Source organism: Hippichthys cyanospilos, chromosome 14 (genome assembly GCF_059441005.1).
Source record: "Hippichthys cyanospilos isolate Australia breed blue-spotted pipefish chromosome 14, RoL_Hcya_1.0, whole genome shotgun sequence".
Lineage (NCBI taxonomy): Eukaryota > Metazoa > Chordata > Actinopteri > Syngnathiformes > Syngnathidae > Hippichthys > Hippichthys cyanospilos.
Window position 1 is genome coordinate 6,996,390 of NC_142382.1, and position 22,945 is coordinate 7,019,334.

The 22,945-nt window shown below is 39.8% G+C and overlaps 3 protein-coding genes and 1 long non-coding RNA gene across 4 annotated transcripts in view; 2 read left to right on the forward strand and 2 right to left on the reverse strand.

Annotated features, from left to right (window-relative positions):
* The window catches only part of LOC148412717 (uncharacterized), a 50,451-nt gene extending 41,550 nt beyond the window's left edge, over positions 1–8,901 (reverse strand). Inside the window, exons 1-2 of the long non-coding RNA XR_015867837.1 lie at positions 8,818–8,901; positions 7,679–7,762 (exon numbers count right to left, since the gene is read on the reverse strand). This is a non-coding gene — a long non-coding RNA (uncharacterized LOC148412717). The remainder of the gene's footprint in view (positions 1–7,678; positions 7,763–8,817) is intronic.
* col10a1a (collagen, type X, alpha 1a) lies at positions 1,473–6,463 on the forward strand. Its single transcript, XM_088434088.1, has 3 exons — positions 1,473–1,573; positions 1,787–1,932; positions 3,952–6,463. Exons 2-3 carry the CDS (start codon positions 1,803–1,805, stop codon positions 5,784–5,786), a joined length of 1,965 nt encoding a protein of 654 aa, XP_088290214.1. The 5' UTR covers positions 1,473–1,573; positions 1,787–1,802; the 3' UTR covers positions 5,787–6,463.
* A 1,602-nt stretch (positions 8,902–10,503) lies between the features above and the next one.
* On the reverse strand, positions 10,504–14,434 carry marcksb (myristoylated alanine-rich protein kinase C substrate b). Its single transcript, XM_088433972.1, has 2 exons — positions 14,042–14,434; positions 10,504–11,937 (listed from the first exon to the last, which is right to left on the reverse strand). The coding sequence occupies exons 1-2, from the start codon at positions 14,138–14,140 to the stop codon at positions 11,368–11,370; spliced, it is 669 nt and encodes a 222-aa protein (XP_088290098.1). The 5' UTR covers positions 14,141–14,434; the 3' UTR covers positions 10,504–11,367.
* Positions 14,435–17,072: 2,638 nt separating this feature from the next.
* The window catches only part of fyna (FYN proto-oncogene, Src family tyrosine kinase a), a 28,946-nt gene continuing 23,073 nt past the window's right edge, over positions 17,073–22,945 (forward strand). Inside the window, exon 1 of the mRNA XM_088432822.1 lies at positions 17,073–17,277. The gene's annotated coding sequence lies outside the window, so the exon portion shown is untranslated. The remainder of the gene's footprint in view (positions 17,278–22,945) is intronic.

The window sequence follows — 22,945 nt, forward strand, 5'->3', positions numbered from 1 at the left end:
AAAAAAAAGCTGCAAATGTGAATGTTGTGAGTATTAAAAATCAGCGTTTACTAATATATTATGATAATAAACATCTGAACTGTTTGTCTTGACAGGCTCCGATGAGTCCAGACAGAGATTCGTCATGTAAATGGTGCAGACACTGTGCATACACTCCATGTGGGCTTTGTGGACAAATAAACGAGCCACTACTAATTTGGACCTGTCGTTTTTAAAATAGATGAGTGGCAAGTATTTTAAGATGTTGGCATATTTATACAGCAGGGTTGCTGTAAACAAAAACTCCAGGAAATGAAATATCTTCAAATAAACCTTAAGTGTAAAAACACATTAAGAAGAAAAAAGTAGCAATGAGAAGTGGTTATATTGAATTAATTACATTAAGTTAGTATTTAATTAGTCAATGTAAAAATGTTTGAACATGCAAGAAAATTGACATAAAATGCGAAAAAATCATAGTGTCAAAAATAAATATCTGGTTATATGAATCAAATAAATCATATAAATCAGAAAATTTGTTGAGACATTTAATTCCCTCTCTGCACGTTTATGATGTTGGATTATGAAATTAAATTGGAATAAAATCATTTTTAAATTACATGAAAGGGTAACTGCAATAAAATGTTTTCCTGCCAACAAAAGCAAAATTAAATCATAATAAACAAGTGTATAACGAAGTGCATACGAACCAAAAGCAAACGAAAAATTCATATTTCATGAAAATAAATGCAATTAAATTAATGGAATAAGATATTTAAAGTTTAAAAACATGATTACGCATGAAAAACTACAAAAAGTCATGCCTTTTGCTCTTTGTCACAGCATCCCTTTTACCAAATAAAATGAAATAAAATTTGATTCAAGCATAAAACCTAAATGTTTGAAAATGTTAGGCAAGCTCATTTAAATAGTAAAAAAAAGAAACTCAAATGACAAAAACATGGTGATTTCCACAATACTTTCGTTGTGTTATTTCTAGCAAAGAAAATAATGTAAACATAATATGGAAACACAACTAAAAATGAAGTTTAATTATATTATATTATTGTGTTAAAACAAACTAAAAGAAAAAGCATCATGCCTTTTTCCAATGACTTTTTACAAAATTATGTTTAAATTTTACCCCAACCCTAACCACACCCAAAAAAAAACTTTTTTTTCTTTTTTTTTTTTTTCCTGTGGCTCTCTGCTCTCTTTGTGCATTGTTGTCCTGTTGAAAAGAAGACTTTCTTAAAAAAAAAAAAAAAAAAGTGATAATCATCATGTGTCTGGCTTTTTCAAGACTTGGAGGCACCCTGATGTGACATGCCTGTTTTGGGCAGATCTGCCTGCTAATTACAGCTCTGCTTTTTTGAGGAGGGAGGTACTTGCATTGGTGGGGGCTTTTTTTTTTTTTGTTTTTTTGTTGTAATGATGCTTATGGGCAGCTATGGTATAAATACTCAGAAGCTTGACGGGGGAAAGCAGCATATCCTCAGTTGTGCTCCAAGCCAAAGGATATACAGAGAAGCACCAGCCGCTCACTGGTGCTGAGGAGATTGTTTTTTATTCCCCTCCCCTAAATTTGGTGTCGGTAGGTGTCTTTATTTCTTTGTTTATTTTCTGAATGCACCCATCTTCCCAGGACTGTTTCTTACTTCCACGTTTGTGTAGCATGTAGGGAAGATTGCTTCACTTGGAGCATCATAGACTGGAGTTATTTGTTAAAGTTTTTACAGTTGCAATGCAAGTTTTGTGCATGTTTGTTTGTTTCGTTTTTTTTAAAAAGCAAATCGTTCCTTTGCAGGTTTTGACCGAGAAAGATGGACATCCGTGTCGCCTGTATCGTCCTCCTCATGGCTGCCCTGGTCGCTGGCCACGGCAAGGGCTACGTTGTCAAGAAGGTGGTGAAGGCCGCTCCCCAGTATGAGCCTTACCAAGTCAAGAGCCAGGGTAAGAAAATTTGCCAAAATGTCTCATTTCTGGATGGAATTTTTGTGAATTTTCCCTCTGTCATTCAGTAAGACAAAAATAGCTTATATCACTTTCTTTCTGTTATTTTTACAGAGATACTATAGATACAGATAAGATTATTTTTAACACAGGGCGGCACACTGAGGAAGTCATGTTAAGAAAATTATTAAAGCAAGTCATATTTCTTATTTTGTAACTACTAGATGGAGGTTATGATACTTGTTTTAAGCCGAAAGCGGCATATCATTCAGGTCATTTTCATTATTTTGTAATGTCTCTTATTCCCCAAATATAATCAGATGTGTTGTAAAACTAGTTTTAACCTTGGGGAGGCATAGTAAGGATGGCATATTTAGGAAAATCTTGATTCATTTGAATATTTTCACGACTACTCCTCTGAGACAAATTCTGGACGATTAGGGTCATTCTCCTAAAATTATGGTCAAAGTCATTTTCAGAAAAAAAAAATGGTACAACTACTGATTATATCATAATTATTCACAATAGATAGAACTGAATGATGTGGGATTTTTTTTTCCTAAAGGAAATGTCACTTTTAGGAGAGGTGGCCAGCATCCTGAGGAGCTAAAACTATGACTTAGGCCATTATTTTAAGGGGGTGATGTTACGATGCCTAGTTTAACCAAAAGGAGGTATATTCAGGAAATACTAGATGAAAGCCATTTTCATTATATACAACAGTTAATCTTCACTTTGATGCGTACTGATAGAAAATCATAAGGCACTTTTATTTTGTAACTGCTAATCTTCTCTAGCAATGGACCCAGATTGTTTACGATACTTACTTTAACCCCAGGGGGGCATTTTGATTCAAATCTTATTCCAGGTCATTTTTTATTATTAAGTACTTGCTAGCACAGAGACAAGTATAAATTGTTTATGACGCTTATTTTAAACCCGGAGAGGCATATTAAAGAATATCTTAATGCAGGCCATTTTCAATGTTTTGCAGATACTGGCCATGGTGGCTTTGTGCTCCATATATGCATAATTCAGTGTGTTTTAAATTTCAAATTATGCAAGATGTCATTTTCCTAGCCTTGCAGACAGCACACACGCTGCTATTTTGGCACTGACAAATTAAGAGTGCAGTCGGCCAGCAGTAGTGGTTTGGTTTGTTTGTTTGGATTTGCCATAGTGGGAGGAGAACACATCTGCCAGGCTTCATTCTGAGCACTGTGAACTTTACGGGAACCACATAAAGAAGGGAAGAAATTAAAAAAAAAAAAAAGACAGATTTATGAATGAATTAAACATATAATCATTAAAATGTAAACAATAAATACCATAAAATATATAACAAAAACTGAAAAAGTACAAATAAATGTGACCGACAATTTTCAACTTTTTTTTAATTCTAATAGTTTGATCACCTTTTCCACCATAAATTGTATTTTGGTTTCTATATTTTTTCCCTAAAGTACATTTTTGCATTTTTAGTTCATGTTTCTTCTTTTATCCAGATACAGCCATTGAGAACAGATTTTCATTTACAAATCTAACCAAAAAGTAAAACAATAAAAATGAAAAACAATAACAAACACAAATACATAGACATCCAAATGTAGAGTTCAAATTCCGTAAACTGTTTGTTGTTGTCCATTTTTTATGCAGCGAATATGTGGCTAAATATAAAAGGCGTAAAGCTATAGATAGATATATAGATATAAAGATTACAATATATTTGGTGTGGGAGAGACAAATGCTGTAAAAAAAATAGCAAAACTAAAATATATACAGTAAAGTATGTAAATTAAGAGCCACTAAAATATTCCCCAAGTCATCCGCACATTCAGCAACTTGTCATCTTTTGAAGTCCTGTAGCCATTTTTGTAGTCCATTCCTATTTTTGGCACTCCTACTTGGCATGTAAAAGTGTCACAAAACTCACATTGTAAACAAAAGTTTGATGGCATCTTGCCTCCTTTTTTTCCTCTTAATTGACTTTTTTTTTTTTTTTTGTTCAACTTTTTACAGTGGTGGCAGGTGAGCCTGGTATTCCAGGTGAGCCTGGTGCCGTGGGTCCCCCTGGACCTCCTGGTCCCCCAGGTAAGAGCGGTGTTGGCCACCCCGGCCCCCACGGACCTCCCGGACCTCCCGGATCTCCCGGTCGTTCCATCACTGGCAAATCCGGAACCCCCGGGGGTCCTGGCAAACCCGGTATCCCCGGAGCCCCCGGTGAGAAGGGACACACCGGTGCCACTGGAGCCCAAGGACCCAGAGGTGCTCCCGGTTCTCCCGGAAGCCCCGGACCCGCCGGCCTCTCTGCTACTGGCAAGCCCGGACCCTCTGGTCTTCCTGGAGCAATGGGACCAAGAGGAGAGCCTGGTCTGAAAGGACATCCCGGTGTTCCTGGTCTGCCAGGTCCCAAGGGAGACAGAGGTGTAGGAATTCAGGGACCCCAGGGTGCCACAGGACCTATGGGACCAATGGGACCAACTGGAGCTCCAGGTCAGTCAGGAGTTGGCAAGCCAGGAAAGTCAGGTATGCCCGGTGAGCCAGGAAAGTCAGGTAGCCCAGGTAGAGATGGTGCCCCTGGTCCCATGGGACCACAGGGACCCAAGGGACACACTGGTGCCCCCGGTGTAGGCATTGCTGGCAAACCCGGTGAGAACGGTGCCCCAGGTCTGCCTGGCTCAATGGGCCCAAAAGGCCACCAGGGAGCTGCTGGCGCCCCCGGAGCCCCAGGAACCCCAGGATACGGAAAGCCAGGTGCAAATGGAGAGAAGGGAGAGAGAGGATTTACTGGCAGCCCAGGTGCCACTGGTCCCAAGGGTGAGCAAGGTCCCACTGGATACACAGGTGCCACTGGTGCCACTGGAGCTACTGGTCCTATGGGCCCAGCTGGCGTAAGAGGTTTCCCAGGTGAGCCTGGCGCTACCGGACCCAAGGGTGACACCGGTGCCACCGGCGCTCCAGGAGCCAAGGGCAACAAGGGAGATGTGGGACCACAAGGTTTCCAAGGCAAGCAGGGTTACCCCGGCCCAGCTGGTCCCGCTGGAGCCAGAGGAGCTACTGGAGCCACCGGTGAGAAAGGTCACGTTGGTGCCCCCGGTACCCCTGGTGCCCCAGGTATTCCCGGGCCCGCTGGACCCAAAGGTCTCCCTGGCCGCGCTGGTGAGAACGGTGCCACTGGTGCTGATGGTGCCCCCGGTGCCCGAGGACCTTCTGGACCTCAGGGTCCCGCTGGTGCTCCTGGCCACAAGGGACACCCAGGTCTTCCTGGAGCTCCCGGCCCTGCCGGCATGACCGCTAAGGGCGTCCCCGGACCTCAGGGTCCCCCTGGTCTGCCCGGTGAGTCCGGAAACGATGGAGCTCCCGGTCCCGTTGGACCTCCCGGCCCCCCCGGACCTCCCGGTGAGGTGGTCTTTGAGAAAGGCATGGGAATGGGAATGACCGAGGTGATGGTCAAGGCCCCCATGTCCGCTTTCACAGCTGCTCTGACCACTCCCTACCCTGAATCCGGCAGCCCCATCAAGTTTGACCACATCGTGTACAATGCCGAGAACCACTACGACCCCGAGTCCGGCATCTTCACATGCCAAATCCCAGGAGTTTACTACTTCTCCTACAGCATCCACGTAAACGGCGCCCACGCTCTGGTGGCCCTCTACAAGAACGACCAGCCCGTCATGTTCTCCTATGATGAGTACAACAAGGGCTTCCTTGACCAGATGTCCGGTAGCGCCGTGCTCCTGCTGAACGAGCAGGACACCGTGTACGTGCAGATCCCCGACGAGGAGGCCAACGGAGTCTTCGCCGCCGAGAACGTGCACTGCTCCTTCTCTGGTTTCCTGGTCGCCTCAACGTGATGAGTCGGTCCCTGAGACGGGAAACCCAACAGCCCACCAACTAAACGTGCTCGCTATTGCTCCAACCAAGAGTCAACTACCGTTGACTCTTGCATTTGAGGAATAGAAGCATGTCGACTTGAAAACTACAACAACAAATAGGTGCTTCGAAGAAGGAAAAAATCTAATTTATGTAAACAGGAGATCAGGGATGGGGAAAGCAATTCACAACATGACCCGTAGGATGCTTTTCGGAATGATAACAGCATGAGAACCCGAGGTGTTAAATCTGTGTTGTGTCCTGGTTTTTTTTTTTTTTCTTTTCCTTTCCACTCTTTTATAAAGACATCAACTGGTGCTTCTGACTTAACTGTTCGTCCGTTTTTTTTTCTTTGTTTTTTGTACAACCTTGTCTTTTTGTTTTGTTTTGTTCATTTCTTGTCCCGGTGCCCAGTAATCTTATTAAAAAAAAATTACATCAATACTTGTGTGCAACACGTTGTAACTGTTGTCTTTGTATATGACTTGAATATTGTGAAATGGCAAAATGGTCAAATTGACCGTAATAATAATGAGTAATCGGAATATTGTCATATGAGCGGCGCTCTCTGAGCAACAAACCACATTTTATATCCCTGAAAATGCATTATGTAATGTAAAGCATTACTGACACAAATAAAAAGATGTCTTAACAATAACATTTTGTCTTGGGAGCACTTTTTAAATGAGCCAGGTGGATTTAAGTCGTGAAAGTACATACATACAAAATATCACTTTTAATGGTGAAGACATATTTTCTTACAGTGTTTAAATTGATATAGATAACATAATGTAAACTGTAATATAATGATAATCATAGAAATATACTATATAATGTACAGGTGGCAGATTTGGGGGAAATATAAAAAAGACAAATACAAAAATCATTTATAGTTATAGTTAATATAATTTTTATAAAATTGATTTTATGACTGTCACAATTAATTACAGGTTTTAAAAATAAAAACAATTGAAAAATGAAACAATTATTATATAAAGAGATACCGCTAAAGGGGACTTCTGCAAAATACAATCTGTTAATCTGTTTCTATATGATGATAATACGCAATAAATAAAATTGTTGGAGATCATCAAGACAGCCTGTTGCACCTTAATGATTTCAGTTTGCCACTACAATTTGAGACAGGACATACTTCACCAAAACTGGTAAATTTGCCTATTTTAAATTACATTTTTTTGGCTGAAAAACCTGTTTCACACTTTTATCCATTGCCTACTGACTTCAGAAGAAAAAAGAAGAATAAAGGAGATGATCCATAGAAAATTGTGAATTTTAAAACATTCATTGTCAAAACATTCCTTAGTAATGCAGTGCCTCTAAATTTTCTGTTTGCACCCCTAAAATTTTAGTACTGTCCTACTAATAAAAAAGTAAGTACAGATTTTTCTTGTTCCAAAATTGAAAAAAAGGATGCAAGTGGTGACAAAAGGTGGAACAAGTGAAACACTTTCTAAATGTATTGAAGTAGCAATTCAACCAACGTTGAACCCTGGCAACCATTTAAGTTTACATAATCTAGCTTGTGGGATTCTTAAAAATAGTGTCTGGGATGGGTACTGTTTGAAGTACACCCTCCCTACCCCAACTTGGGGGGACCTAAAAGGGAGGAAAGTGGCTGGTATAAACTGGAAGGACGCTGTGGTCGTTGCAGTAGGAAGAAAGACAGACAGACAAGATGGGACCAGACAGGGTTTTGCCTTATGATGAATTCCACAACCCACATTCCTAAATTTTCAGTGACAGTAACTCCTGGAATGTGTCATGCTTGCTTTTGATAGTTTATGATAATTTTACACTTATTTGGAAGAAAGACAATAACTCAAATGGCAGTCTTGCAAGGTTGGACACTTACCATATGCCTTAGCAGCAGGCCTCTTCCTGGTTAATGGAGGTTGGACCGAGCCCGAACCATTTTTATTTATGGAGCAGGAGAAATCTACAAAAGAAAAAAAACTGTTGTTTTCTTATGTCAATTAAGACCTCTTACTTAATGGCACCACCTTTTCTTAGCCTTTGTTGGAATATGTGATAATTTACAGGGATACTTAATTAATTTAGCCCTTTTCAGCTGTTTAGTCTCATGTACAAGTAATACATTTCAAAACACATTCTCCATTTGCCAGCGCTCAGGTAACCGCATACCAAATAATGGGCATGAACGCCTTGGAATGTTTTCATTTTGAAGTTTTTCCCACAAAAGCATGTCGCGACTGTGACAACTGTTTCTACAACACAACTTTACTACCTCCTGGAGTTAGCAGACAGTCGCAACACCAAACGTAAACAAAGAGCGCAAAGATGTTCTGAAATTGTTCAATTGCCAATTCAAGGAGCTAAAAAACATCTTAATTACGCTGACATTTTCTTTTACGGCTGCTGTTATTAATTTGATTATTCATTGTCAATTAATGGATTAATCGTTTCATCTCTATTTCGCTTAGTGACCAAAACAATATCCATTTCTGGTCTTACAAAGAATCGGTTCCTACTCCAAACTTCATATATAATCACAAAAAAAACAAAAACAAAAAAAACATGCACGACTGTACCTAATGGTATGTTCTTCCTTATTCTTCTACTTCTCAGAAGGACAAGAATTTGAATCACTAGTGGGCCAATGTTGTGAAGTTTGCTGCCGCCCTCTAGAGGCGGGAGTCTGAAAAGCTCTCATCTCAGATTTTGCTCGTATCTCAAGACAGAAATTGGTATCTTGAAAACCTAGTGTGTAAAGACACTCATCTCTCAAGACTGTATTTTGTAAGGGCTTTTCACATGTAAAACAGGTTACCTTGATAAAGGTTTGGAAACTTTGGACATTTGTGTACATCATAATGCTCGGCTAGTGAGTATGTTTTCAGTATGGTTTCCTGGAAAGCTACACGTCTGCATGTGTGGAACAGATGAAGCGTTGAGATTAGAGGCAGCACAACCAAATCAGCTATGCATACAGCCAAAAGCAGCATGGACAAAAATATGATGTGTAAAGCGCACCCTGCTTTTTGTGGTCGTCACACGGCTGGGGTTAAGGAGGGAGCGAAGGAAGTGGATAGAGTTGAAAGAACATGGGTGTGTACCTGTGGGTGGATATAAACACGTCAGATGTATTTCCTGCAATTTTCAAAAACACATCTTTTGGTAGGGCTGTTTATTTGTATGTATTCATTTCACACAAATAAGATCCTGACATGACAGTGGCGGGAGCATCTGCAACCTCAGACGCTGTGAAAAAAAATGTTTGCGTGCTAACGGTGTCATTTATGACCACCCAAAACTATAGGTTGGTTGGTTCTCTAAAGTGAGTCGACGATTGCGGAATGCGTCTGCATAATGTTGTTTGTTAGTCTCGCTGCAGGAAAATCTCAAGACATATAATCACACTTGATGCAATAAATATACAAACCTGTCAAAAGAAACCATATTCCAACGCCCTGGAGGTCATACAAACACGGGCAGTCTAGTGCATTTTTCCTGACATTTACTGAATTGACTGGCACTGGCTCATTCCTGAATTCGACAAAAATTTATATTTTGTAAAAACTGACCAATTGATATTTAGTCAGATGATAAAAACAAATTTAATTTTAGTATTACTCTAACTATCGTAAATGGTTGAAAACAAAGAATAATGATTAAGAGTTTTTGTTCAACTGTACATACCACCTGGTCAAGTACAAACTAAAAGCAAAACTTCAATTTTAATATACTTTTCTGATTATGAGTAAAAATAGTTTTGAAATAGTCGATTACCGCTGAAAAAAAAATATTAAATAAGACAAAAGGAAAAAGTCAGGAGCTCACCGTAGGTCTATATATTGATGACGTCATCACAATTGGCACTTTTTACGACAGCCATTTGCAAACTGGCTTCAGCTCGCTCTCGCGAGATTCTCATTCTCATTCAGTTCTCGCGTGACCTTGATTCCTTGATTTTGATAAAACTGGTTTCCGATCACGTGACAGCAGCCATTCGAATTTAACGGGATCTATAGTGAGAAATATTGTATTGAAGTTAAAAAGCAACAATTCCGAACCAGCCGCTAAAAAAGTGAATTGACACTACCAAGAAATACGCTTTCGGTGTAATTTGTACAGGTGGAAACATGTTTATCGTAAGATTCGGTAAACCCGGGGGTAGACAGGCACGCAAAAGTTATACAAACCGGATTGTATGTTTAGAAACAACGCCAGAGCATAATTTCTACGTTGAAATATGTGATCAAAACACATTAAATCCTCCTTTTGTCACGAGAGCATTCCTCCTTTTTACCTAACGAGGGCGCTGCAGGGCAAAGCATCCATTTTAAGAGTTGGGTCTTGAGGGGGAGCAAATGGATAGCGTATTCGCTTCAATTGTAGGCTTGAAAAGTACCCCCCCCTCTTTTTTTTTTTGCCTGCGTGGGACTTTTGTTGCATAACCCAAATATGGATTAATGTTATTAAAGTATTAACCCCCCGAAATATTGTGACTAGTACATTTAAAGTGTCTGGGTTTGGATCTGACTTTAAGTGGCGTTTGCATGGTTTCCTCTGACAAATTCAACAGACGACTAAATTGTCTGTGAATGTAAAATGTCGTTTATATGTTCCCTATAATTTGCGGCAACAATACTATAATACGAACTAGAAAATTGATGGCTGGATTTAAAAGACTTGACCAAGAAGTAAAATGAGCCGAGCGCCAATTCACACTTTCCTTTATTCTTCAGTGCTCACAGAAAGTCAACACCTCAATACCATGTTGTAGCCAATGTTACATTCAATCTTTATGTACAAAAGAAAAAAAAAATCTACCTAAAATGTTCTAGTCTATAGATGAAGTGTTATATAATCATCACAGCTTGATCTTTTTTTTTTGTATTTTGTTATTTTTGCTTAAAACATCTCCCAGTTTTATTCAGTCTTACAAATGGTGAAAAAAAAACAAGAAAACAGTCATTTACAATGGGTTAAAAATGTCATTTAGGTACATTTCAGTCATAAAACCAGCAATATCAAAGTCTATACAACGTGCATTACTACATTTTAGAAATGACGGACGAAAATGGTAGAGGAGGAAATAATGAGCACCTGTTATTGTTGGATTGTTCAGTTAATCTAGTTCCTCGCAGAGGGGAACGTTTGTGGTCCACGCAGCAGTTGTAAACGACGACATTTTGTTTTAAGACTTGGCTGAGGGCTTTTTTCCATTTTTTTTGTTTGTTTGTTTCACTGCGCAACACAGGCACAGCTTTAGCTGCTACATCCAATTAGCCCAGCACCATAAACTTGAATTAAATATGTCGGCATGGTGTAGGGGGAAAAAAAAAAAAAAAAAAAGAACATTCAAGCTCACAGTCGCACATTCACCCACGAATGCAAGCACAGAGCCGAGGAAGCTCATCCCAGAACGTACATTGCAGTCATTATGGATGAGATGTAAAAAAAAAGTAAACAGACAAAAAATTACAAAGAAAAACAAAATCCCTGGTTTCTGACAAGTCCTCGCATTCTTTCAGATGGGCTCCAGAGGCCTCCTTCATTTCGGTGCATTCTTCAGTAGAATTATTCAGCAGGGGTGGCGGGGGCTTCGGGACTGGCGGTCGCAGCGGCCTCGGGTTCAGCCGGTGAAGAAGCCTCAGCTGGTTTCTCCTCCTTCGCCGCCTCATCGGCTTTGGGCTCCTCGGGCGCTGCCGCTTCCTTGACCTCCTCTTTGGCTGGCGCTTTCTCACCTTCAACATTTTCCTCCTCCACTGCTGCCGCCGCCGCCGCTTCCCCTTCCTCCTGGGTTTGCGCCTTCTCCCCTTCCGCCTTCTCTCCCTCCACTTTCTCCTCCTCTTCTGACTCCTTCTTGGTCTTCTTGAAGGAAAAGCCGCTCAGCTTGAAGGAAGGCTTCTTGAAAGAGAATCGCTTTTTCTTTTGCTTGCCGTCGTCAGCCGTTTCCTCTGGCTTGGCGGCAGCCTCGCCATTGGTGGCGGCGGCGGCCTCGGGCTCCTTTTCGGCCTCGGCCGGCTTGTCACCGTCGCCCTTAGGCGCTTCCTCGGTGGGGGTGCTGCCGTTAGCCTGGACGTCGGCTTTGTTGGCCTCGTCGGTCGCCGGGGAGGCGTCGCCATTGGTTTTGGCGTGGCCGTTCTCCTGAGAGACGAAAGCGAAAGTTTAAATGGCTGACAAAAGTGAGAGGAAACGAAGCTTGTAAGTAATTAAAGACCACCAAAAAAAAAGCTCTGTAATTGCCTACATATGCCACAAGATGGCAGTAAAAAAAAATCTGTTCAACAAAGCTATTGCCTCATTAAATTTTTTAAAGAGATACTAAACTCCTTTAGCCATTTTCGGCACAAAAAAAGTTAATATTTTGTCTAAATCAATTTTTCACGTGCAATTAATACCTTCAAAAACCCAGATTTACACTTGCCATCAGCTAGAAACAACATTGCCTATACTTGGTACTCATAATGACCAATCACAGTTCACCTGTTCTGAGTTGTCATGTGACATCCACAAGCAGAGCCATGATTGGTTGTTAACTGAACCTTGAGTACCGGTGATGTTTTCCAATCAACAGCAAGTAGAAAAATGTGTTTCTAAAGGTATTATTTGTACACGGAAAGAATTTAATCATCAAATTGACAAAATAGTCAATTTTTACTGCTGAAAATTTACTAAACATGTTCAGTAGTCCTTTAATCAGAAAACAAGATAGTTCCCTGAAAATATTCACAAAAATGCAGATTTGCAAGTGCCAAATTGCAAATAGGCAGGTGTTCACTGTCAATATAACGACCCATCTGTTGGGTTTAGGAGGTGCTATTATTAATAGACAACTAATTGATTATCAAATTAATTAGGTATGTTTAATACCACTCTTTTTTTTTCAGATCAATACCAGTACAGCACTACACTCATATATCCACAAATATTCGCTCATATAGTGCCCCGATTTTTGCACTTTTATATATTATGGAGCAAAAGTGTACTCTCAATATTTCTCCCTGTATTTTCTGTCAACAACAATCATGTCACGTTTTATTATTATTAAAATAGTAGTTAGTTACAATAAGTTTTTAAAACATATTTTAGGGCAGTTATCATGTGAGGACAAAAAATGAAGTCTCAAAATGCTTAAATGACATATTTACAATAGGAGCATTAACGATTGCGCAACTAGCATCAATCAAAACACACCACATTGATATAAACCTGGTGTTTAGTCCTGAAATCTATGCCAGTGATGGTTTTGATTAAAAAAAAAAAAAAAAAGATTACCAGTGTTGGTATGAATCTGGTATGGGCATTTTTAAAGTCTCTATAATGGATTGACAACAATGCCCCAAAATATTATTTTTTAAAGCATATTTTAATTTGTAAAGATTGACTATATCTGGCCTAGACTGAAACTAATTATGCAGAAGAGGGGGCGGGGTGTGAACCACGAATTCAATTTGAACAATTCGACAGGGCATCCACCTTCATAATTGGCAAGTATCGGTATCGCAACCGCTTACGAATTGATTTTAAACGCCATTGCTTTTGTCCAATAGGAAAAAAGCGAGTAAATCTGCGGCACATCTGTTGCTAGGAGAGTGACGACAGATTTCAAGAGTCGTCGGGAGCATTTTTACTCGCAGTACCACCTCGGCGCCTCTAGGGGGAAATACTGGGCGTTTAACGTGGTGGAGGCCGCGACAAAATAACGTTTTTTAAAAAATCTCCTCATCTTTTCAATCATCATGGTCATCATTTTATATAAAGGGAGGTGAAATCTACTCCGTGTTGTGTTGGTCGAGGATATTAACTAATATCTAGGGTATTTTGGGGATGGCGTGGGAGACAAAACGTGGCTCTCCTCCTTGAATCTGGCAACAAAGGCGTGGCGTGGATGAAAAAAATGGCTATACAACCAGAGAAAGACCCCACGAAAAGAGTTTTGAACAAAGAAAAGCTTAGACGGTGCTCTTGGTTATAAAATACGAGGCCATAATGGAATATGATCAATTAAAAATCAGGCATCATTATGCATTCATCTATTTAAAAAAGGATAATATCGCGTTTTGTCCCAATAATAGATCGTCGGCGTGTGTAGTATTTAAAATAGCAGTGGCGTTCAAATGGCCGAGGAAAAGTGGGAAAACAGACAACGTGGTAGCCACTTTCTCCTGGATGCCGGTGAGCACGCCATTGACGCAACACATTGCCCCCACCGCAATTACCACTATAAATCATTTACATTAAATATTACCTGGCCATTAGTCTTGGCCGCCGCAGAAGCCGCAGCCTCGCCGGGCTTCTCCACCGCGGCTTCTTCCTTTCCGGCGTTTTTGGAGATTTGTGCTCCCATGCTCGTTCAACAAAGGGAACCCGAGCGATGAAATGAATGAACAAAGACCGCGGATGCTTTTTGTCCTCCCTCACCAAACAACCAAAACGCAGCGACTTCCTTCTCCGAGCGAGGCAATAAAGGGCACCCGAGCGGCCGCGTGGGGGCTTTTAGCCGGTAAAACGTGTTTGAAATACAGGAGAACAATTGCAAACGAAATCTCGTTTTCCCCTCTCTCTCTTTTCTCTCTCCCCCTAGCTCGTCGCCTTTTTTTTTTTTTTTTTTGTAGGTCGAGTGGAGTTTGGGAAGCGGAATGAGATGCGCCGGAGTACAACGCCCAAGTCGGCGGATGAATGGGCGTCCGGTTGCTGACGTCACGCCCGGCCAATCACAAAGCGGGCAGCTAAGCGCGCGAGAGGGGGGGCCATCTTAAAGCGGGCCATGGGGACAATAGGAGGGACGGTACTTTATGTGTGTGCTCTTGTAACAGTCAGATAAACTACCTCTTAAGATTTGACGAATCCTGATATGCGTACCAGGCCTTATTAATTCTCAGAAAACATTTTTTATTAGCCCTAGCTAAGTATTTTATTGGCTCCGAGTCCACGAGTATGGCGTTAGTCCTCGTGCTAATCTTCAATTTAGCCTTACTGCTTTTCATTGGAGTGATATGGAAATGAATGAATTCACCTTGATTAAATGTAACATATTTATTCAGCAGAGTTTGTTAGGTGCCTGAGTATCTGCAACAAGTTTGCATCAAGCACAGACAACTACCTTTGCAAATCAATTTGACATTGAGTTGTGCAGAAATTTATATTTTTTTTATAAATATTGATGCCTTTTTAGCCTCTAAATTGAAAACAAATCGTATATAAAAGTGAATAATAGCATAGCATATGCATGCAGAGAGGTATTTGGTTAGCAAAGCATTTTTATAGCAGAGGTCATTTCTGTTCTTCTGAAGTCCTACGCTAATGATGAATATATGATATATGCCCACCACTCGCTTCTTCTTGCATAATAGCATCTTATCTGCTTGTTGCAGCTGGAGCTTCGTAGTGACCCACATCTAACAAGTTCACGCTGCAGCCTGACCTAGCCAACCCGCAGCACTCGGACTCCACCGGCAGTAGCTCCCTTCACTACGTGACCCACATCTCCATGGTAACAAGTCCAAAATGGCACCCGGCACATCGAAGGCTCGCAGAGGAGGGAGAGTGAGTTCACACAGACGAACGGCGCAGGATTAGGGTGACTTTTATGCACCCACCCTCCTGCGCCACACTGCAGGCGAACTAGGCCACGCTTCATTGTTGTCTTATCATGATGACATGCAAAGCTGCCATTTTCACGCCGCGCTGCCATATGAATATGTAAACTCTGAAAAGGGGGGGACAAAGCCAGTTGAGATGGGATGTTAGACACACAGACTGCTGATTCACATCTACGTGAATCCTGCGTCCATGCATGCAAGATGAGTCCTAGGCACGCTACTACCTTAAAAAACCCCACAATTCAACTACAAAATCATGTGTTTTAAGGCAAAATATATATATATATATATATATATATATATATATATATATATATATATATATATATATATATATATATATATATATATATATATATATATATATATATATATATATATATGTGTAAGCATGCATACCAATCTGTGCACATATACCAACCTTGGTCAAAGCTGTTTCATAAATGATGGTTAAATAAAAATAAATAAAAAATTATAAGCTGCACTCCACATCACAACCTACTCATAACATAAACAGAATCTGAAATGTCTGCAAGCCCTTTTTTGAGTTCCTGGTTTGTGTGCGAAAACAACGCATTATCCTACATGTTTTAAGAGAGGCAAGGTAGGGTAAATAAAGGAACACTTTGAAATAGCCGGTGAACGCAAACCATTCAGGCTTCTGCTTGAGGGCAAAATAAAAAGACAATGTCAGGAAATATTGACATTTCGAATGTGTGCTGACTCCCATAACACCTAATTTTGAATGTGAATTATTCTGAACGCAGTTAGATTCCGTGTTATATGATGAAACCTGAAATCAACTGAGTGTTTTTAAACTGACCCCTCAAATCCTCTGCTGCCGACAGTTGAACTTTAACTGAAGCAATGGAAAACATCATGCAGCTTAGATTTTCAACAAACATTTGTTTGATTTTTTTTTTTAACAATGAAAAAGGTAAAAAGACAAAAAAAATGAATAAAAATAACTACAAAATCTTGTTGAAGGATCAAGTCAGGTCAATCATACTCTAGTCCTGTCCATTTAATAAAAAGAAGACAAACATGCATTTCCCAAGTATTAATTACTGCAAAGGGCCAATGTTTACGTGTCCTCGGATACTTGCATCACGTGTCAAATCTGTTCCTTCGGTTACATACGTGAATAGATCCCAGATATGAAGAAAGCAAAATAGCATTGCTTATTTAAATTTTTGTTTCAAGACTATGAAAATCACAAGACATCACACCACACATGATGAACTGAAAAAAGAAAGAGATCATTTGCTAATTTGATCATTTGATGCTCAAACCACCGGAATTGGTGGGGGCTCCGTTTTACCTCTCGATTGGCCGAATTAACTGTCAATCTAAACAATCGCCCCCAAGGCCACCCAATGGAAAATACCGGAGACAGTGATTTTTTTCTTTTAAGTAAAAGCACAACTCGTCAGACGACCTTATTTTCAAAACTTAAAAAGCGTCATAATTGCACCCATTCTTGTTGAATAGTTTGTTCAGGCATATAATATTATTGGATACATTCCTGTTTTGGTCGAATTATTCGTTTTAACCACGAAATTATAACTCTGTTGAATTCTGGTGTTTACTTTGAAATGACAAAACCGGATAAGGCGTTTGTTATTAATGCGGTCTTGACGGCCTCTCCCTGATTTCGTCACGGGCGTATGTACGCACGGCATCGACAGAAGCTCCCGAGTCAGCAGGGACTGGAACCGCTATTCTCTCTCTCTGTATATATCCCGTTTCTCCCTATTACACGGCTTCTAAAAGAATAAAAAACACACACCCATAGGGAGATCGCCGAAAAGACGCCGGCTGGAAACTCCGATGGATTAGTTTTAAATCCCCCACCCTACACCACCATCCCACCTCCTCTCCGGTAAGCACGTTTCGTTTATTTTCCTACTCACGAGTTGTTTTTCAAATGCTTGCACCCCCATTTGTTTTTTGTGCGTGTGTGTTTAGATGGGATGCACATAGTGCATATTGTAGCCTGTTACACGTATACGGATCTAATAGTGCGAGGTGGTGATGTTTTTGCAGTGGGATTCTGTGTATGGGGGGGCTCTCGTGTTGCAGCAGCTGGGATGGATGCACTGCAGTCAGACCTGCGCCGACCGCACAAACGGCACACAACAAGGCCCCCGCAGACACAGACAGCCTCCTGTTGATTTAGCTGCAAATAATTGTCTCCGATGGCCAATCAAAACTGGCCCCTAATTGTGTTATGTGTGTCAAGGATGTGCAAGGGCGGCCCATCCATCTTAACCTAGCATCAAAACACTGATGAGGAGGATGTGCATGTGCATGTAGTCAGAGTTTCTCTGCGCATGCAAGACATGTCGGAGTGCCCCTGTGCTCAAAAGAGAAAAAGAAAAAAAAACAGTTCACTCCTTTTTTTTCTTGAAATTGGCTGGACAATCTTTCTCTTCATGGCATGACTTAGTGTCACGTCAGAAGTATATTTGTGTATGCAACGCTGTCACGAGTATTGTACCCCAAGTATGGGCCCGCAAATAGACTTCAGGCCATGAGTTTGTGACTCCTATACAACCCGTTTTGAAAGCTAGCTAGCATTGATTTGTTTAAAAACAAGAAAAGTGTAATTAGCTGATGTTAATTGAACAAATTGCTCCATACCTCTTTTTGTTTTCTTCATTAAGATGGGGAATGTTTAAGCATCAGAACCTCATGTTTATTAGGCTTGGATGAATCATTGCTGTAGCCAATGTCATTGAATAATTCTCTTGGCTATGGAAGGGAAATATCTAGCTTTTCCAAATATCTTGCGCCAGTCTGCTCCCTTCTTTATGTTTCTTTATGGTCCTGAAGCTTTCAATCAATCAAGATTTCAATCATGGGTGATTATCATAATTCATTTTACGAAAGGCCATGGAAGGGTAATGTTTTGCTTTTCCCAGTATGTTGCATCATTTCTCTGCCCAGACCATGCTTTTACATGGAATTAAAAGTATTTTAAGATTTCAGTCAATTATTCAAGATCTCAAGCGTTTTTCAACAGAATTTGAAAAAAAGCTAGAAACCAATTAGGAGTAGAAAGCACAAATATCCTTTTTTAAATGTAATATGTAAAAAGACATAAAAAATGATTTACAGTAACATGTTATTTGTGTAATACCTTTTAATGACACTTGGTAACTGTCCAAAATAATGAAAAAAATGTATATTTCTCATATCAATAGCATATGGTATTAGCATTAGCATCCCTTGTTTTTGTGAGGGTTCCCACAATCAGGATTCTGGAGCCGATTATCTATCAGAATGTAAATGGAAAAACTGATCAATGATATCATTGGTCGCTCAGCAAATTATGACATCACAAACAGCCAATCTCCAATTTTTGCATAAAATTCACAATATATACTGACCAGCAAGTCAAATTGGTGAAAATTCTGCTTAAAAGTTAATTTTCGGTTGGTGTGAAAGAAAGTACAAATTATTTCTGTATTTTTTTTTTGTCTATTTAATGTCCTGTGATCAGCTTTCGGTTCAAGGATACGTTACCTCTCGCCCCAAATTCTTTTGAGAGAGGCTCCAGTTTGCTGTGACACTATTATGGACAAAAGCGCTAGAAAAAAGACATGCATAGATCATCACCAAAACATCGCTACACCGTCACATTAATGTCAACATGGTGCATTCAGCATGCATGTTGCAGAAGAAATGGACCAAGAAGAACTTGCGCTTCTTGCTTAAGTCATTCTTGTGTTTTGTCTTTTGCGTGTGTCATCATCATGGATTTAAAATGTATTTAAAACATGCTTTTTTGGAAGTGCCTGTAGTGCATTCCACTTTGCTTCAAGACAAAACTGGTCAACAATCTAAACCACACAATTGACACGGCCATCTTGATCACTGGATGTCTCTTGTGTGACTGTGACCCACTTGTACTTTTCCGTAAGACATTCCTTAATTCTTCTGCACCATAATCATTGCCTGAAACGCAATGCATCATTATTTCCAACGTATTGCTACAAGAACCATTGCCCTCTACCACTGGCAGAAGACGTGGAAATATATTTCAATCCCCTATTGAGGACGAACATTGACGTTTGTGACGTACAACTTTCTTTTTTCTCTCCTGATCCGGTTTTCATTAAGCTTTTCTAATGTTATACAATAAGCCTCACGCATTTGTTGTTCAGTTCACAAATTCATGAATTTGCATTTTACTGTGCCCTTTACTGTAATGGCCTAAAATGCAAGAAATAGTATAAACTCAAGGACAAACGTTGATACATCCTGACTGAGAGATGAGCTCTGTATGTCGTAAAGGATGAAGGAAAATTTTGCCTGGGTTGTTTGTGTTAGTTCGAGACGTGATCATTTGCCGCATGTACGCCCCATGAATATTTATTACAAATTAAAATTTGAGGTATTTTATACTTACTGTTGTAAAATGTGTTTGGAATGATTGTAAACAGATTTGCGATCATAATTTGGGATACATTAACAATTTAAACTTTTCAAATCACGTGGCTTTCAGTTCGCTAACCTAATGCTAGCGCTAAATAGCTTTAGCTTTTTATTAACTGCGGACTGAATGCAATCTGTGTAGCAACGCATGAACTGATAATATACCATTTTTTGATAGAAGAAGTGTGCATTTTTTAAGTGTTGTTTTTATTTATATTTAATTATACAGTTACTATATGTTTTCATCAATATTATGAACTCCTATTTGTGATTACTAAAACACAAACTGCACCAATTTTCACACTGTCCAACTGTATTTTAATGTTGGTAGTTATAGTGTTGCGGTGTTAAGAAAAAATCACTGCTTGTATGTATTCTGTGTGGAGGGTTTTATTTTGGGTCAGTTCCTTGAAGGTTCTTGCTTTTAGAATGACATGACTGACAGGTTGACGTGCTCTCACGGGGCTACAGTATAAATGGGCCACAAGTTTTGCACCGATATTGTTAAGGACCGTTGGGCTCGATCCCACACATTCACTTTGTGCAAAGTTCAGCTGCGAATTTCTTTTTTATAACTAGCTCTTTTCATGGAGAGCAGATCACTTTGGAAGAGCAACACTGCCCCGCATTGTACGGCTAATCTTGCAGCCCGGTGAAATGCAGCCATTGTCTTCTTGTTAATACACTGAATGAAGTCGCTTGTCTGACACAAGCAAATATTGTAACTATTCGGTCAGGCGGTGCCACCATAATGGGAGAGATTGTGGAGTCCGGTCAGCACGCCGCTCGAGAAGTGACGGTCGCATTTTGATTTTGCATCGCGGCGATGAATAAGGTCACGTGTGACGTCATTGGAAGGAGGGGGTGGGGAGGAGGGGCGGGAGGTGTGACCTCAGTCATGTGAGCGAAAAGGGACCCCTGCGCCTCAGGCCTATGATTGCAAAATGACTTCTGATGACATAGTTTACAAAGACTACAATACAGCACTGATTTATGTGTTTTAGTGGGGAAAAAACAACTCTAGTTGGAACCGTCGCCATACAAAAGTAAAACTATATTTTGCTTTCCTTTGTTTTTCTTCTGTTGTTTTTATCACAGTCATGGATGACCTTTACATTTGCCAAATCAAAAAGGATATTTGATGTCTAAGGCCGTCATTAACAGTGAATCATTGAAAAATGCACCAGTATTCCACTTGTACATGCGGATGTAAGTGGAATAGCTGAATGTTTTGAGCTAATTATTGATCACAAGCACTTCAAGCCTATGCTAACTATTGTAGCAAATATCTACTATTGCCGCCAATTTTAGGATCGTGCATTTTAGCACGTGTTCTGAAAGAGTGCGCAATGGAGCTAATTTCAAGTGCGGTTAAATTAAAAAATGGTGTGGTCTAGCTTTGTATCTTTGAATATGACACTTTAAGGCATAGCTGGTCTCTACCGCCACCTACTGTCTTGAGGTGAAACACAAGTCAGAAGAATTTTCCATTTGCTGACATAGTTTGACCGCCGCTCAACGGAATGTTGCAAAAATCGCAAGAAAATCAAGGTCGTAATTCCAATTAAAATGCATGTCAAAAATTGTAATTATAGCGGTTTTTTATGGTCCAAAATTTGGACAGTGACTATTTTTGTACACAAAATCTCACACGTCCACCTGCAGTCAGATTGAAATGTCAGAATTGTTGCATTTTGAAATTTCACATGTTTTAATCATCTGCTGGAAATTTCAGCTCCCTATTGTTTTTTTTCTCATTGATTCTTTTTTGATACCATAAAAAAAAAAGAAATCACAGGACTTTCCGTAAATTGTAACAATGAGTTTTTATTCATTATGTTTTTAAATCTAAAAGTGTTTTTAAATGGAGTATTGGAAAATTGTGGTTTTGTGCATTCTGTGCTTTCCCAGATAACATCTGTAGTTTCCTACTAAATTCAATGAGGGGAAAACAGTCTTTTTACAACATGACAACAGAAGGACAAGTTGTAAGGCACGTGAATCCTTTTCAACATGAAACGCACTCTTTAGCACCCTGCCAGGGCCAATGGAAGAAAAACCTTATTTGATGTTGTGGCAATGTTAAACAGATTAGTCTCAGCGGCCTCCTCCAGCGAGCTGAATGACAAGCTTGCAGACAGTTAGACTTCAACGACGTCATAAAACGCATGATTTGTGCATTATGCCAATAGCAGCCATGCAAAAGTGCAAAAGTAATGAGATTAGCAGTGCGATTCTGCATTCTTCCACGCTATTAGCAAAATTGCTCTGTGTTTTTTCACTGTATGTTGCACAAGATTAGACACACTGTGTAACCCTGACATGACTCGCCTTTTAATTTACTATATTGATCTCACAGCTTTACTATAAATGGTCTTGTATCTCGTTACAGCTTCTAGCACTGTGTGCGTATTTGCGCTCATGCCTAAATTAAGGCTTATGTTTCATTCATTCATTTCCACTTTTTAGAATGATGAACTGCTGTCTGTTGAGGCCCTGCATGCATAATTTGAGTACATTTTATTATCTTTTTGGAAAGCTTATTTTCGCCAAAATGTCTTTTCAAGCATATTTGTCCCATATTAGGTTATGTATATGGTCTTCTACTTATGGTCAGAAAGCCCCTATTCCACTGAGATGCGATCTTTGCCAGAAGTAGCAAATTTTGCCTTTCTGCAGTGCTTGACAAGATTCAGAATTGGTCGCCAATGTGTTTGTAATTAATATTAGTTGTCGCATTTTCATAATGTCTTTGTGAATCCAGTTTTGACTTTGAAAATTAGCTAAATTGCAAAAACAGAGGTATTGTACAAGTGGCAGAATGCTAGATGGATGGTTTGCAAGACATTTTTACAATAGTTACCTACTACTAGATTGTGGCTTTTAGGCATATATGAACATGTTAAAACTGATTTAAAATCTGTATGCTTTTTTGTCACAATATTTTGAACAAGAATTATGTTTGAGTAAATCAAACCTTCTAAAATGCTGTTACCTTGATTAAAATCAAAATAGTAATCGTTCAGAATGAGTTAAAAAAAAAAAAAAAAAGATTTTTGGGGGGAGGCCATTATAGCCCTAGATCAAACTTTGGGGACTTCTAGCATAAA

Excerpts from the sequence above, each read along its gene's own strand:
- col10a1a (XM_088434088.1), top strand. The coding sequence starts at position 1,803 with ATGGACATCCGTGTCGCCTGTATCGTCCTCCTCATGGCTGCCCTGGTC. Across the intron at positions 1,933-3,951 it reads TTACCAAGTCAAGAGCCAGG|TGGTGGCAGGTGAGCCTGGT; the intron begins GTAAGAAAATTT and ends AACTTTTTACAG.
- marcksb (XM_088433972.1), bottom strand. The coding sequence starts at position 14,140 with ATGGGAGCACAAATCTCCAAAAACGCCGGAAAGGAAGAAGCCGCGGTG. Across the intron at positions 11,938-14,041 it reads CGGCCAAGACTAATGGCCAG|GAGAACGGCCACGCCAAAAC; the intron begins GTAATATTTAAT and ends TTCGTCTCTCAG.